Source organism: Telopea speciosissima, chromosome 1, assembly GCF_018873765.1.
Source record: "Telopea speciosissima isolate NSW1024214 ecotype Mountain lineage chromosome 1, Tspe_v1, whole genome shotgun sequence".
Taxonomy (NCBI): domain Eukaryota; kingdom Viridiplantae; phylum Streptophyta; class Magnoliopsida; order Proteales; family Proteaceae; genus Telopea; species Telopea speciosissima.
In genome coordinates, this window is record NC_057916.1 from 39,803,820 (window position 1) to 39,820,990 (window position 17,171).

The following is a 17,171-nucleotide window of genomic DNA, read 5'->3' on the forward strand; positions in this document are numbered from 1 at the left end:
AGCAGTGGCAAGCTGATGCAGATACCCAAGCTGAGTGGCCTTGAGACTTGTTTAATATCCTATAAACAATATCCTATATATTGTCTTTGTTAAATGTAACTATAACTTGTAAAAATGATTATGTGATCTCAGTGGCGAGTAGGTTAGTTATCCAGTCAGTCGAGGATAATGCATCTGAATTTCTGTCTCGAGTTTTTCTCTTTTTCCATAAAAGGAAAGAGGAAATGACTTTGCTGCTCTCCTTTGTACAAAACCATTGCGCTGCACCTCATTGATACACTCTTCTATGCCGCTTGCTCAGAAAAACCTCTAACCTCCATAACTTGCCAAACTGTTTTCAGCATTCTTCCTGACTTGGTCGTAGCAGGTAGAAAAAAACACGTTGGTAACAAAGAGCAGGACACAAACCTCATTAGAAGTTCCTGTAAGTAGATAAAATATCCCACAATGGTTAGGTTTCTGGACCTTCCTCATTGTTTATCTACTGGCATACTTCCAAATCAAATCCCATTCAAGCAGCCTGAGAAAACCATTATTCACATATTTCAATTGGCAATGTATTGTGACAGTATCATGCTCTTATTGATCTTGTTTGCAGGAGTATTATCTCCATCAACTCCTTTTATTAAGAAGCTAATCAAATGGGTGCTATAAACCCAATTAACTTCCCCCCATCAGTTCCAAGTTCCTCATGTTGGATACTACTTCTGTTAAAAGTACAATTTAACATGGCACATAATATAACAGACATTACATATAATACAAAAAAAAAAACTCCCCAATATATATGCAAATATATACAGCCCAGGTGAAAGAGGTTATCTAGAAAGTGGAATCATAATTCATACAATCCTAGAATTCTCGGTCAGGAAAGATCAGAGGGGCAATAACTGTCCACACATACAGTGCTGCAGTGACCCACTCGGTGCAAATCCGAATCCATACCGATGTCCAACCAACATCTATAAGTTCTGTGCTTTCTGTTGAGCTGGTCCACCCTGTGAGAAGCATACCCGAATACATGCTAGCAAGAGCAAATATCAGATGGAAGAATGCATAAGAGTAACTAACTGGCCGGGCTTCAGTGTCCTTTTCTTTCTTTTCTTTTCCTTCCTCCAACTTATCTGATTCAAGAAGTGGTCGCTTCACACCTGAGGACAGGTACAATTTTCAGATGGTTCAATAACTCAGGAATGACAGAGGAACTTCTTGCCAAATTTCAAGACTCCAATCAACGGAGCTTGGTCAATTTCGCCATTTCCGAAAAAAAATACTTTAAAGATACCAGTATTGTGGATGTGAACGATAAATACTAATATATCAACCACAACAATCCTAAGTGCAAGTGAGATCCACCAGGCTGGGTAACTTAAAAGAACCCAAACCAAAAATGGCATAACTGGATAGAGCATGACTATTTGATAAATCGAATTTTCTAGATGGTAAGAAAGTGCAAGTCCTAGGGCAAGGCAAGTATATTTTAATTATTATGGTGAATCAAATTCAAGTTAGTAGTACCAAAGTGGTCCACTATTTGGCAGTTGAATTCCATGTTTATGACATAGTATGGAATCCTTTGGACAGATTTATGGGATGATAAGTGAGTGCTTCAGTTGCCCTCTCAGCCAAAACATGCACATGTTTTAGGTGTTTTCATATGATCTGTGATTTTACTTTGGGTCAAGATTCAGGTCACAAAGGATTGTTACATGAGGCATGTCACAAAACTCTAACATTGGCAAACATGGGCAGGTCCATAAGATAGAGGACCCTACACCCATATCATTGGTCAAATTTCAGCTCAATACAAGTAGAAGTGTGTTAAATTGGGATCGAAGTGATAATAATATTAAGGAAATAAAATTAGATTCTTTTATAGTGAAATAGCATCGTCACAATATATGAAACATTTTAGCCCCTTCCCATGCTTATTTAGGCTGAAATTTGATGGATGAGATGGGTATAGGTCAACTATCAAATGGACTCACTTGCATGCATTCAAATTATGCCACATGGTAAGAAAACGTGACCTTGTTATATAAGGCATATCACAAATCCTTGTACACTAAGGCAGCGTTTGGTATGCATTCTTGGAACGCATTCTAAGTCGATTTTGCATTCTTGGATGATAAAATTAGTTGTTTTTATTGCCCAAGAATGCAAAATCGACTAAGAATGCATTCCAAGAATGCATACCAAACACAGCCTAAGATTTCCCCGTTTACTTTTCTTATAGCTCAAAAATATTGGTTAACAAGTAAAGGTCAGATCAAAAGTTGAAAATTGGTCTCCTCTCAAGAAGCAATATCCTTTTGCCTTTTTATATTTAGCGAGTCACAACTGTTCCTGTGCCTGGTCTAGGATTTAAGACGGATAAGAAGGATCACATTCAGTTCATTTACCTGATTTGGGTGAGGATGGTGGGGACAGAAAGGTTGTAGATGATCCAGCACGAACAGCAGAGTACACGACTGAGAGAACGGTTGTAAGCATCCCAAGAATGAGGGTACCCATAGACACTGCTTTAGAATTCTTATGGAGGCCATTGCATTCATAATCTCGAGGCTCACTTGAGAGGCCAGTGTAGCAAACATATGCGCAATACACAGAAATTACAGAAGCAGGCAAGAGGCTGCCATTCACCTGGTTTGTAGCCCATAATCACCTTTTAAGTTCTTAAGTCCATATCAAATAGAGCATCATAAATACAAGGAAAGTCCCATCACCTGTTTTCTACTTTCTTGTTTTTATTTATAAATTCTTTATTATTTCATTGAAGCACTTTTTATGACAGATTTTCCATACCTGTGGATGCAATGCAATAATTGCAAACGCAAAAGCAAGGATCATGCTCGTGACAATGAAGAAAACATTAAGGCCGCAGTCATAGCCAGAGGGGTTGAACCAAATAAATAGAATTCCTGAGAAGGTAAATGCTGCAAGGTAGCACCCAACTGATACTGCAAGTAAAGCCATGTACCTGTGGTAAGATTAATAGTATTAGCATGAGACACAATACCATGAGAAGAAAAATGATAACATGCGAGGACTTGTATCTACCACTTCTGTTCATCTTTCTCCACCCATGCATCATTCCATGTGTGTGTAAAGTCTAGCAGCATAATCACTTGAGCCAGCAAAAACAGTCCTGAACCAAATTTTGACAGTGTTTCTGGAAATAAGAATCCAAACATTAGTTCATGAAGCTGATATCAAATGAAGGAAAATATATGGACATCAGAAGAGTTACAAGTCAGGTACAAGAAATGGTTACAAGGTCGTCATACCAACTGTAGGATTAAGCTGTCTGCATGCAGTGTTGTTGATGAGGTAAGCTATGCTAAAACAAAGCAAACACTAGCCTAAAGAAACCAGAATCGCAGTGAACCTAAATCTGAGGAATATGGCAGAAAACTTGAAGTAAATAGAACTTGCAAACTAAAAGCCTTATGAAGCTGAAACTGATATATCATAGGATTCCTATGGGGGTGACTAGATGGTAAAAATCTAAAAGAGATTAACGGTTGGATAGGCAGAAAGATATAAGGACAGAAAGTGGCAAGTCAGGGGAACTAGTATAAATCAAGATCTCACAATCCTATGAACACCATACTTAGGTCGAAGGAAGTAGATGGGGAGGGGAATAACATAGTTTATTTTCAGCCCAATATGATGGTTAGATTACCAGAAATCAATGGCTGAAAATCAAATCCCGTTGCTGTCAAAATATCACATTGGAGACATGAAAACAAAGCTACGAAATAATAGAACTTACTACAAACTTGAAGATCAATTGTGGTAGGTCAATCCACCAAAGGAAGTACTGATATCACCAGATAAGAGCCCATGGCAGTGAAGAATAACTGGTGGAGTCCTGCTGAACAGAGCTGACTGAAAGAGGAAAGGTAGGGAAGAAAGAAGAAAGAAAAGGATATGACCAATAGGCTTCACCACCAATGGCCTGTGGTTGGGCTTCACCACCTTGGTTGTGACTGATTCACCACAGGACACTATTGTTAACAGCCAAAATGGAGGACTGTGCAGCCTTTGCTCTTTATTTATAATAGCAACTAGAGTATTACAAAGAAAAAAACTCCCTAATGCGTGGGGAGCAGCTACTGCCAAGCAATCTATACAAAAAAAGGAAACTAATACAACGGAAATATAAAGTAACTAGAATAGAAACTCCTACTTAGCCAAACTTGTTCACTAAGTAGCTATTACAAGAAAATAGACACAAAAAGTAATTAGAAACTCCAAAAAGATCTTTGCAGCTCCAAATCTCTCCCACGCAAGCTGGCTTCACGGGACTCACACCAAGTCCACATGAACAGTACCATGCATGGTTTATAGTATCACACCATATCGTATCACATCGGCCGGTAAGTATCAGTATCGCAAGGTATCGATACGTATCTTTTTTTTTTTTTGAAAATATTATGTATTGATAAGTATTGCACTGTATCGGCCGATATGGTATTCACCGATACGTCAATTTAAGGGTTTGAAAAAAAATAAAAAGTATCAGTACGTATTGGCTGATACAGCTCGATACTATGCGATCATAGTTGTCACGGCGTCACGGCGATCCAAGTCGGTGGAGGGGTGTCACGTCGATATATCGACATGTCGCCCGCGGCGTTGACATGGCGAGCATGTCGACCATGTTTTATTTTTTATTTTCTCTATTTTTAATATGCTAATAGATGTATACTCAAGCCATGTTTTATTTTTTATTTTCTCTATTTTTAATGTGTTAATAGATGTATACTCAAGCCATGTTTTATTTTTTCTCTATTGTTTCTCAAGTTTTAAGAAGAAAATTCAGAAATCGAAGAAGAAATCGTAGAGGGAAAGAAGAAATCGAAAGAAATCGAAGAGGTAAAGAAGACAGGAAGAAGAAATCGAAGAGGGAAAGAAGAAATCGAAAGAAATTGAAGAGGGAAAGAAGAAATCGAAGAGGGAAGAAGAAATCGAAGACAGGAAGAAGAAATCGAAGAGGGTCGCCATGGCGTAGGTCGCCATGCAACCCTCTCCAGTGCCAGGACACCATGACAACTATGTATGCGATACGGTCAATATGGTGTGATACATCTCGTCAACCCATTAAAACCCTCGTGTACACATTTCAGAACTCAAAACAGAGTGAAATAAGTTCTAAAGACGGAAATAACCACCCGAGACTCCAAATCGTTGCTCTCAACCTCTTCTTTTCCAATTTCTTGACTTGGGATTTACATTCAAGTATCAAATACGAATCAGATTCAACCAACAAACCTTTCTTTCAATCATTTAAGTGGATGAAATCAGAGATTGAAGGAGAAGTTCCCAGATAAGGTAGGTTTTCAAAGACCTTGTTCTTTGTTTTTTTGGTTAAATCCTTGTTTATAGAACTTTGTTTGCTATAAATCCATGGATTTAAGTAAAAACAAGTAAATCATGGCATCAAACATGATCTTTTGCAAGGATTTGTACTCGTATTCATGAAATTTCACCAAAAAACAAAAATTGTTTATCATGGTTTTTTTTTCCTTGCAAAAACCAAGGCATTTGGATGTTGGAAAATTATACAATTTCAATGGAATGCACTTGTCTCGTTATATGTAGTTCTCCATTTTAGTGTTTATGCATGATACATGTTATATATTGCTTATTCATATTGTTTTTTGCTCCAAAGTGTATTTCCATGCGTATCTTTAGCCTATCTCTGATCCGATACGTCTCTTAAAATCACCACGCCGATACTTTAATTCTTGGTACTGCATGAACAGTCTTCTTCCTTGAACTGCATCCGTTGTACATATAGAACTAGCCATCTGGTGGGTCCCCTCATGGAACTTTTCTTGATCAATAAGTGAGTTAATTTTCCACCAGAAAATTCCTTGGTCAGACAACACCAAAATCGCAGGTCCTGAATCCACAGAATGTGTGCCATCTAACAGCAGATTCAGGATCTCCTAGCTTAGGTTGGTCATCTAGTCAACTTTGGCTAGATTTTCTCTGCCTCCTGAACTCCCCGATGTATCATGGACCAAAAGGATAATTTCTTCCCTTTATTACTAAGTACTTTCCAGTTTCCCTAAATAATATGAATGGGCAATACTACAAAGACAAACATCTAATAATGAAAACCAGCTTGAAATTGTTTGCCTAATAAAACCTGGAATTGAAAAGAAAATTAGCTAGATAGAAACTAATATTGAAACCCAATTCGAATTGAGAGAGAGAGAAAGGAAACTGACCATAGATTGTGATGACGGAATTTGGAAGGAAAAACATGAGGATGATGAGCAAAGCCCACACCACAACCTTAAGAATCCATCCACCGTGCTGCCATGAATCTCGTCTATCATTCTGGTCCTTTACACCAATCATTATAAGGGCAAATGTTGCAAAAAATAAGAAATTTCCCAAGCTGACACGAAGAACAGCACTCGTTTGAAACCATTCCTTTGAGGGAGTGTGAGCAAAGGTATTTATCCCTGTAAACGAAAAAGGAACAAGTTGATGCATGATTGAAGTGTTTACTTTCAAGGCACCATTTCAAAGCGCTACCAAAAGAAAAAATATGATCCATACTGTGAAGAACTCAACCAAAAATGGAAAAATGTTCAAGAGTTTCTAATTAATAACTAAAGTGACAAGCACTTTGCAAACCACAAACTGATATCCTAAAGCAAAGTAACAAGAGCATGTAACCTATTTCAGCATTCATGTAGCCAACCCAATTTAGTTGGGACAAATTGAGTTTGAGTTGTCCTCCTCTCCTTATAAGTCTCAAGTTTAGAAAAATAACAAAGGAGTAGTACAGATGGATAGAGAGACCCAGATACATAACAAGGAACAAAAGCAGCATTGCCTTCTTATTGAAATGTTTTCTTTAAGCTTTTTTCTTATTGACATTTTAGTTCATGATTCTTCATAACTGTAAACAATAAACATCAAAAGGACCCTTAAACTTGTACACCCACAAAGATCAGTGAAAAAGATCAATCTCAGCCACTTAAACTCTGAGCTTCAAATAGAACACAGCTGTGAGCCATCATTTCATAAGCTAATAATCCTTTCATCTGTTCAAGGACAGGATCCCCGCTTGTAGAGAAAAACCCTGGATACAGAAGAGCCGTGTCCACCAAACGAAGCCAAGTCATTCCTTCTGTGGGAGGAGGTAAAATAACAATCTCTGGATGGTCACTAGAATTGGAGGCAATATATAAGTCTCCCACGATATGAGATGATTTTGAGTTAAACTGACTATTATCTCTGTCAACCTTCAATGTCATGGCTAGGAATTTGCATGATGGGTCCTCCCATCTTGGTTGAGATTGGTCACTTCCATGCCAGTCAATATTTTCTTCTCTCATGAAGTTCCTCTTATGGAGAAGATCACATCTTCTCATTCTAAGTGAACTCAGGAATCTAATAAACTTTGTTGTTTGAACACCGAAGCCTGTCTTAAGAGCACCCCAATCAAAAGATTTCCTGTCACCATATGATGGGGAACCACCAGCTGATTCACCACATTCATCTCCCATATTAAGGACAGGAACACCAAGTGATATGTACAAAATAAAAAGAAAATTACGGATCTGTTTAAGCCGTTTTTCAAGGACAACAGTTCTATTTGTTGGACCTTCTTCCCCACAGTTCCAACTTAATTCTGAAGAGAGCTCATTGCTACTGAAACTGACCAAGTCCACAAGAGGAAGTCCAGAGTTCCTTGCAATAAAATTAAAAGAGAATGCAGGACCCCGACCATCAGAAAAAATGTCCCCACTCCCACAAAGCCGTGTTGCAAGGTTACTAAGAACGCCCTCACCCCTCAAAAATTGTCTTACATCATGACAAAATCTTGTGTTCATTTCTGCCCATTTCTTCCAATGCGGGAAACGTATTTCTTTTGACACCACGCCGCTTGGGTCCCAGCAGTCAGCTATAATTTTACTTTTCGAGAGTAGTGGATCAAAAGCAATGGCCTCAACCAAAGGAGGACGGGATAAGTATTCACCGTTTGACCCTCTCAAGAGAGATGATGCATCCATGAAAACAAAACCATCAATATGAAATTCAGTGACCCAATGCTGAAGACTATCCAAAATCATTCGCTGCACAATAGGATAATTGCAGTTCAAGGCATTTCTAGTTCTTGAGTCAACATCTCCATCAGCAACAAAATAGGATGAATTATCAATCCCCCTGAGTGCTCCCATCCGGCAAGAGGAATCTCCAGTTTCTGCAATATGGGTGAAAACAACTTCTAATAAAACCTCTATGCCACTGGCATGCAGTCTTTTGACCATCTCCTTCAAAGCATTAATAGTGGATATTCCATCATGAGTGGGTCCATATAAATTCACAGGTGAAAAGAAATGGTAAGGGAAATAAGGCCCTTCTTGTTTGTCAAAAGGAAATAAAGGCTCTAGTAAGATTGCATTAACACCAAGTCCTTTGAAATGGTTTAGCTTCTCAACTACACCAGAAAAAGTCCCTGCAACATCAGCAGTTACCTGACTGGACCGGTCCTCAGTAAAGTGCTTTACGTTCAATCGATAAACAACTAGTGTCTCCATTTGCAAACGAGGGTGGACATCACCAGCCCAATCAAAAGCAGGTGCTGTGCGTAAGTGCCCAAGACACTTCCGAAGGGAAATGGATCCAGGTTGATCGGGAGACAAGTATTTGAGAATTTTAGCATACGGGTCCAAGAGAACATGGGGTTCATGAAGTCTATCTCCTCCACTCCCAATAGTAGTTCCCCGGCATCGGTAACTATAGCACACATATGGCCCAACACTTTCCATTGAGACATGCCAAATATCACCAGTTCGATTAATGTATGGATCTAGATCAATCTCTAAAGAGGGTTGATCTGTCATCTCATTCTGCAAACACAAGACTACACTTTCAGCATTACTTGAGAAAAGGGCAAAATTTACTGATCCGTCACTTGAAAAGGAAACGCCCAATGGTGCAGGATACCCTGAACTGATGCCAACAGGCACACAAAAATTTGTCTTCCTATGGCTTCTTATTCTTATGTTATTTGAACCACTACCAGATGAGTACAGTATAAAAGAGAGATAGAAGGGAGCCTCATTGGATTCGAACTCCAGCTGTAGGGCATACCTGGCCAAAGTTTTCTGCTCAAATGGGGTTTCAAAGGTATTTGACCTGGTTTCTGGAGCCAAACTTTGGGGGGCAAGAGGCATAAAACATGATGAATCAGATCTGAACAAGCCCCAACTTAGCACCAATTTATCCTCACTACCACACACGGGCAAAGATGAAACTTCAATATTAATTGCATATTTCATATTTTTTCTTCCAACAAATACCTTTACGAGACCACCAAATTCTGTTCTGAATGCATAAGTTGACCCCTTTTCCACTTCAACTTTGCTACTATCCAACCTTGTTCCAATTTCATCAACAGAAATTTTTGGTGCAGCAAAGATTTTGACATCAAGAACCCGTTGAATATTCCCAGTTAAATCTCTCAAACCTTTTCTATTGAAATGGTTTTTTCCCATTTCAGTTTTCTTTACATTGTGGACCCTTTTCCTTCGATCATAATAACAGGAGACAGTTGTTAACATTGCCAGTTTGATAGCTCCATGGTTTGGATGGTGTAATTGTACTGGAAGTGAAGGCTGAAGAGCTGCCATCGATCTTTCAAAAAGTAAAGCAAACCAAAATTGGAAAGCAGTAGAAAAACCCTTGCAAGCTAGGAGGAGATTTGCCTATAGAATTTCCTGGGTTCTCTGTAGGAGTGAAGAAGAATCAGATAACAGAATGAGTATAAACTATACATAGGAGAAGATATTGTAAAGCAACTAACTTATACTACATTGGAGTGCTGTAAGCAAACGAGATCCAGTCATTGAGAGCATAAATGTCTGGTTGTACCAAGTCTTGTTCCACAAATTGAAATACTACTGAGATGCTGGATCAAAGCGGATCTTCACGGAAACTTCAATTGTCTCAAAAAATCAAAGATGAAAGTGGAGAAGAAAACCCAATCAAAAGGTCCAAGTGACTGTCTAAACTCTAAAGGACAGTACTGAATCTTCATATAAAACAGAAACTAGCAAAGGATTCAAAGTCGGGGATTTTCTCTTGAGATGGCAGCAATTTTCAAATTCTCCACCATCCAAAAGACCTACAAGGAAAAGACTAGACAAAAAAAATGTCAAGAGCTGAATTAGGCGGAAAATGGAACCATTTTTTCCAGAACCCAGGACAAACTAAGCAAAACCAGCAGGAACATATTAGAGGACTCCCTCATCCCCCCCCCCCCCGGGTGTATCATTGTATGGTTAACCTAATGAGTTCTATACGTTAATACTGAATTTATAATTAAAAAGACAGAAATAAACAAAACATAAAACAGGTCAGTCTCTCTGGAAGACTCAGTTTATCAGATTCTTGAAGCCAGTGTGAATAAACAATACCTCCACCCCCCCCCCCCCTTTCTACAGCATGGTCCATCACAATATGATTTGGAAATATTCCCAAAGAGGAAAAGGTTAGTGAATGAAAAAAAAAATTTGTAACTTTTCTTTCATGTTCATCAATAAAACTGAAGATAGAAACCCAACTGAGGAAAACTTAAAACTTAAAAGGCACGAAAGTTAAAGAGAAGGTCAACGACAACTAGAGGGCCTCAATCATCAAACTGATAAAGCTAACTCAAGTCCCAAGACAAAGAGAAACCCAGTTGGAAAAAATTCCTAAAGATTGCAGAAGGCCCGGATTACAACAGACTTGCATTATTAAATCTAACATCACCTAATTAAAACAGAACCAGAGAAATTCGATTGAAGATCTCAAAGACTGTACAGAGTAAACATGAGATGATATTCTTACCGGGAAATTACAAGGAAGAATCGAAGAAAGCTAATTGAAAGAAGTGAAAGAGTGAAGAATTAATTACTGACATGGAATCTTCTCCATGAGAGGAGCTGCAACCTCCCTGAAAATCCATGAGACAATGAGAGAAGCACCGAATAAACCACAATAAGCAAGCCTGGCCGATCGTCTCGAGATTTCAGATGCCACAGAAGTACATAGACCGCAAGTAGCAGCTGCACAGCAAGACGCCAAGCAAGACATTATTCTTCTTCTTCTTCTTCTCCCTCTCTCTCTCTTCTATGATGGATTATGGAGATTTTGGACCGCACAAGTGTGGATTTTAGATTTTAGAATGGTGAGGCCGAGGGTCGTTGTTCCACTACCATGCCTCAATAGTTTATGGTGAACTCCAGACGTTTCTCCATCTGACTGTCCGATCCGTTAATTGCGTCTTAACAATTGAAATTAATTAATCGTGAGAGATAAAAATATAATATAATGAACTAATGTGATGATCAGGTCCGTTGAATGCATCATTTTATCTGATCCCAATTTGAGATTAAAAAGTTCATAAATTCTATGGCTTAGATTATTGAAGTGCCTCAGAAGTCAGACCAGAGATCAATGACGAACGAACCACTGAACCAGCGAATGGGGTATGGATTTCTACTGTAGATGATGATGGATTGATGGAATATGCTTTAGGGTCGATTTTCCATCATTTTCTTTAGCCCTCTTTTAAAATTTAAAAAGAACTTACAATTAAACGGATCGGATATTTCCTGTCCGGCTACGGATGCGAATCGAATTCGAATTTTCGATTATCTGTTTACATTTTTAACTTGAGTAACCCAGACCTTTCTCCCCCCAACGGATACAATTCACTCTCAATCCATGTTTTAATCTCAAAATTCTCATTTTTTCATTCTTTAGAACATGTTGAATCTTCAAAAACCCTCTATACCATTAGTTGGATATCTATTCAGTTCGGATAAATTTTTTTCCAAACTATTCGATAAAAATTTGAATACCCCTAAACAAATACAGGTGTGAATTGAACTCGAGTTTTCGGATACCCGTTTACATCCCTTCCCATGGATAATAATGGAATGGGGAATCGAATCGAGTGAACCGTTTGATTAAAAAAAACATTTGAATCCGATCGCTTCCTACCTAACCTTCTTTTGAATCAGAATTCAGAATCCAGAATCCATCGATTCCTTCAATCCTACCCACCTTTTTTTGAATAGTCTATTGTTTATGTTTGATTTTCAATATTTTTTTTTTTTTATTGTAACCTTGTAATATGCATTGAACAATGCATCGCTATTGTATCATGCATATGGCATATTGTCGATACCTAATACCAATACGATATGATACAAATCGAGAGTATAGGCAAAAGTGATTTATTTTAGGGGGAAAAGAACGCTACCTGGTCGCATGGCCTGCGTGACTCCTACGACAAGACACAGAAGTGCGCAAAAGTATTGTGCTGCCCCCATGGACAGGCGGAAATCCCTCCCAAAGTGATGCTTGCACACGTGCTCTAGAGACCCAGGTAGTGATCTCTTTCCCTTGATGGGTAAGAGATCATTGACTGGTCGTGTAGCACCTACACCAGTGCAGGGACCAATAAGAGCGCATGTAGGAACATTTGACAAAACGAGATTTCGTAGTTCACTAAGGGTTGAGTAGTAGTTTCGTGCAATCCTATGTCTGGGCACAGGAACCACAGTCATAAAACCATGAATATACCCATCAATCGCAGCCAACCACGTGGCAGATCCCAACCCAATGCAAGGGCTCGAGCCCGGGCGAAGATTGACAAGGAACGAGTCAGAGCCGTCATATTGATGACAGGGGTCCTAGACAACCTGACTAAGTAAAGAGCCGAACACGCCAAGTTATCTCGACAGTAGCATCAGCCGAGCATGATAGACCGGACCCATGCCTATGGATCGGATCGAGGCATTAATTAAACCTAGCCAACCCGAAGAGATCGGCCAGGGTGAATCAGTGAACCCAAGGCTCAAAGGTCGGTGCCATCAGTGGCAACCGACTCTATCACACACACCATCAACGGTTAGCCGCCTTTGAGGTATCTGGAGTGCCAGCTCAACAAATCAAGGAGGTTAACCGACTAATTGGCGGCCATGTATCGTATCCTAACCAAAGATGGACTCTTACCATCTAGAGGAAATTCTTTCCTAGTAGGACTCTACTACAGGATCCCCCACTTAAAATATCGGACTTGCTAATAAAGGACTCTCCATCACCACCCCACTCTATCTAGCCAATTCTATAAATAACAAGGTATGATCCACATGAAGGCCACTTTTGAATTCTTTGAGGTTATCTGTTGCAAGAGAAGTCTGACTTAGGCATCGGAGAGTTCCCTGCCAGAGATGATCGGCTCTCTCTTGCTCACTTGTTCCTCTGTGTAAGTTTCCTCTCGGAGATCTGATCAGAAGGTTTCTTGACGCAACACACGCGACCAATAAGATTCTTTTTCCTTATTTGATGGGCAAAATTTTCCATTACATTAATGTATTATTGCTTTTTCACTTGGATTTTTTTATTGTTTTTTCTTTCTTACCTGACCACATAGTGTCACATGTTAATGATAGCATTATCTACAACGCCATTGGAGTGGTGTGGGAGATTTCCCCCACATTGGCATCATGAGGAATCATCTCCCTTGTTTGACATACATACTAAACACCCAAGTGTAGACCAATCACCAATTCGGATCGAAATTGATCATGACCAATCAAGCTGATTCTGACCAATTCCGACTAACTAAGATCCAATTTTAGGTGATTCGGATCGGAATCTACTGTGACCGAATTGATCTCTATTTCAATTTACATAACCTTGACCCAAACACCAAAGGGTGTCAAAACCTAGGCCAAACCGTTAAGACCGACCGAAACGATCGAAAAAACCCTAGACCGAACCGAACCGATCCTTATTGGATTGGTTTTGGACTGGGGTATGACGGGACCGGTTGAAAACCAGACCGCGCCGGACCGACCGATAACAAACCAAAAACTGAACCGAATGAAACCGATAAGAAAATAATGAGTATAAGGTTATGAATCATTGAATTGATTTCAATATTAGTGAGCAAATTTATGGTTGTAAGATAAATTGTTACAAATCAATGAGTATGAGGTTATGAAAATAGGGAAATAGATTTGTAACAATGCTTGTTCCATTGATCTCCTTTTTAAGTTTGAGGTTAATGAAATATTTTATGTAGTTGAAAAGAGAAAAAGAAGAAAATAGGCACAAATCGAACCCAATTTGTTTTAAAAAACCCGGCACCGAACCGAATCCAAACCGATATCAACCCGTTATCATAAATCGAAACTGATACGAAACCAAACCGCACCAAAATCGAAACCGAGCCAAAACTAAAAAATTCTTATTGGATTGGTCTCGGTTTCTCTAAAAGCCACACTGAAACCAAAAAACCCGAACCGAAACTGGACCGAACAGACCCATTGACACCCCTACGAACACCCATGAAAATGCAATTTTGTATGTCAACAACATACTTAGCACTAGGGGTGTAAGTTTGGCCCTGTCGGCCCGAACTCGCCTTGGCCAACCCTGAGCCTGAACGGGTCCTGGGCTAAAGATTTCTGGCACTGAGGGTGGGTCAGGGCCGGATATTTCTGACCTTGAGTCAGGGTTGGGCCGGGCCAAAGTTGAAACCTCAAGCTGAGCCCAACACTGATTTTAACCCTGATGTTGACCCTAATTGTGTATAGGGTTCAATGCACTTGCGCTACATGGGATAACTAAATATAAATATCAAAAAAATATTATAAATCTCACCAAAATAAAATTGAAGAGAAAGGGTTTAGGGTTTCGTATTTGTGATTATACCTTCATCCTTTGGGCGATTGCTCACTGCTTCATTCCTCCGGCGAGTGCTTCCTCCCTCTAGTAACTTTTTTTTTTAAAAAAATTCATTTTCTTCTTCTTCTCAGTTTGTTTTTTTTCTTTTTTTCTTTTTTTCTTTTTTTGTCTTTTTCTTTCTTTCTTCTTCTACTTTTTGTTTCAAAAGAAGAAAAAAAAAATCGAAGAGAAGAAGAAGAACCTACTGACTACTGAGTACCTCCTCTTTAGGCTCAGGGCCTTAGGCGACATCGATCTACATCATCACTTCATCTTCCGACAACAACTCCTCTAGTGTCACCTCCTCTTCTTATTTTGGGTTTTTTTTTTTACTTCATTTTTTTATTTCGTTAAGTGGTTTTTTTTTTCCGACTATTTTCGCTCTTCTTCTCTAAACCTAATGGCCAAGTGAACCATTTGCAGTAGTGCACCTCCTCCTCTGATACGAATTTCTAAACCTTAACTCTGTTTTTTGTTTTGTTTCTGGATGCAAGATTGTGTGATGTTCTGTTTAGTTTGTGCTCAGATTACAAAAAATAGTATCTGTTAATCGACTCTCGTTGATTCTGTTATTAGTTTTTGAATTCTGCTATTAGTTTTTGAATTCAGTTATTAATCAACACCCAATCAGGGCGGGCCTAGGTTGGGTTGGGCCCATCAGGGTCAGAGCCAGGGTTGAGCTTTTTAGGCCCTGAGTCAGGGTCAGGATGGGCCTGGGTTAAGTTATGAGGATTCAAGGTTGGGTTGGGATTTTAAAAAGCCCAACCCAACCCAGCCCTGTTGCAGTCCTACGTAGCACATGGGCCACTACAAACCAGACACCAACCTCGGCCCATCTTAATGCCTTAATTTTAATTTTTTTTTTATAAGAAAAGAAATATATTAAAACCACAAAGCAAACTACAATCCTAAGTCGGCCCTGATCCTATCAGAGCATTGTTTGAAAGGTATTTGAGTTATATAATATATTCCTACGCTAGAAGAGTTCAGTAATCGTTCCATAAGTTCACAATAAACACCTATTGAAGTCCAGGATATGGGAAGTGAGAAAGGAAAAGTGAGCATGTCATATAATCGCTTGTTTGTAATCCAGATGCTCTTTAAAGGAATTGAGTATTTCCTTGCCTTCTGCCATCTATGGAAGAGTCCAACCAGATCTGCTTCCGTGCTATCAGAAATTTGTAAGCAACCTGCATCTGTTAGCATATGATGTCCATCTATCAAAAGGTAAAAAGCCCACTGAGCTAGCTTAAGTGCGGGTTCAAAAATTCCTACGATCAGTAAACCAAGTAAGTGGGAGTTAATGTTAGCAAGTAACAAATTGTAGATGGGAAGGTGTGTGCGGTCAGTGGTATGGTCAGGGTTAGGGTTTGAATTGTTGCAAGGGGGATGAATATGTAAATCATTTAACCATCTATTGACATTCTTGATGACCAATATGGGATCGGCCTTATCAGCACAGAACGCAACCTTGTTGTTTACATCCCAGATGAAATAAACAGTGATAATAAAAACTAAAAAAAACCAAATGCAAGATTGTTTATCCGAGGCAAAATTGCCACGGAGAGAGACACAAAGGTCCAGTAAAGAGGGTGCAGAGAAATGCTCAGTCCTTAATCCAAGAGGGCCAGCAGCCCAAATATGCTTAACCAAATCACATTAAAGGAAGAGGTGCCAGATCGATTCATCGTATGAACCACAGAATACACATGTAGGCTCGACTAAAATCCATTTCGAGAGAAAAGTCCGTGTAGGAATTCCTGCATGCAAAACACGCCAAAAGAAAATTTTAAATCTAGGATGAATAACAAGCTTCCAAAAGAATTTCCACCAAAGGATTAGCAAAGGCCTAGGTGGGCTTGTTGAATGTAGAAGATGCTTGGCCACTAGCTATGTGGAGAAATCCCCTTTTTTGTTTAGAGTACACCTCTACACATCCTCATGGTGAGAAATAGGAATCTGTTCAATGCGTGAGATAGATTCAATATCAAAGCAAGAATTTAGCTTACTTCTATCCCAAATACCATTTTGAATCAGATCATGGACCAAATGAAACTCATTGGAGAGCATGGTCATGGGGGGTAAGAACTTACCATTCGTGGAAGGTATCCACGGATCATACCTGCAGGAAGTAGTCTTACCATTTCCAATCTTTCTAGACACCATACCTTCCAGAATCGGTAGTGTATGTGCAATGCTATTCTAGGTCCAGGACCCCCTTCGTGCCAAGGTTTTTGGATGAAAAATAGATAATTTTGAAAAATACTTGGCTCATAGGATCCTGGACCATGGAGAAGATGTGTCGGTGATGAGTCTCCATCCCAGTTTGACAATGAGGGCCTGATTGTGATGTTCAGCTTTGCGTAGACCAAGACCCCCTTCAGATGTGGGGCGACAGATTTTATCCCATT

The 17,171-nt window shown here is 39.3% G+C and overlaps 1 protein-coding gene across 2 annotated transcripts; it reads right to left on the reverse strand.

The window, feature by feature from the left end:
- Positions 1-610: 610 nt before the first annotated feature.
- LOC122665070 (isoamylase 2, chloroplastic-like) lies at positions 611-11,159 on the reverse strand. Of its 2 annotated transcripts, XM_043861140.1 has the most exons (6): positions 10,938-11,159; positions 6,243-6,482; positions 3,061-3,172; positions 2,806-2,980; positions 2,403-2,643; positions 611-1,151 (listed from the first exon to the last, which is right to left on the reverse strand). In XM_043861140.1, the coding sequence occupies exons 1-6, from the start codon at positions 11,110-11,112 to the stop codon at positions 853-855; spliced, it is 1,242 nt and encodes a 413-aa protein (XP_043717075.1). In that variant the 5' UTR covers positions 11,113-11,159; the 3' UTR covers positions 611-852. The 2 variants fall into 2 exon arrangements, with proteins under 2 accessions (XP_043717075.1, XP_043717066.1); XM_043861131.1 differs by lacking the exons at positions 611-1,151; positions 2,403-2,643; positions 2,806-2,980; positions 3,061-3,172; positions 6,243-6,482 and adding an exon at positions 6,894-9,761 and having other exon boundaries at positions 10,938-11,075.
- Positions 11,160-17,171: the final 6,012 nt, after the last annotated feature.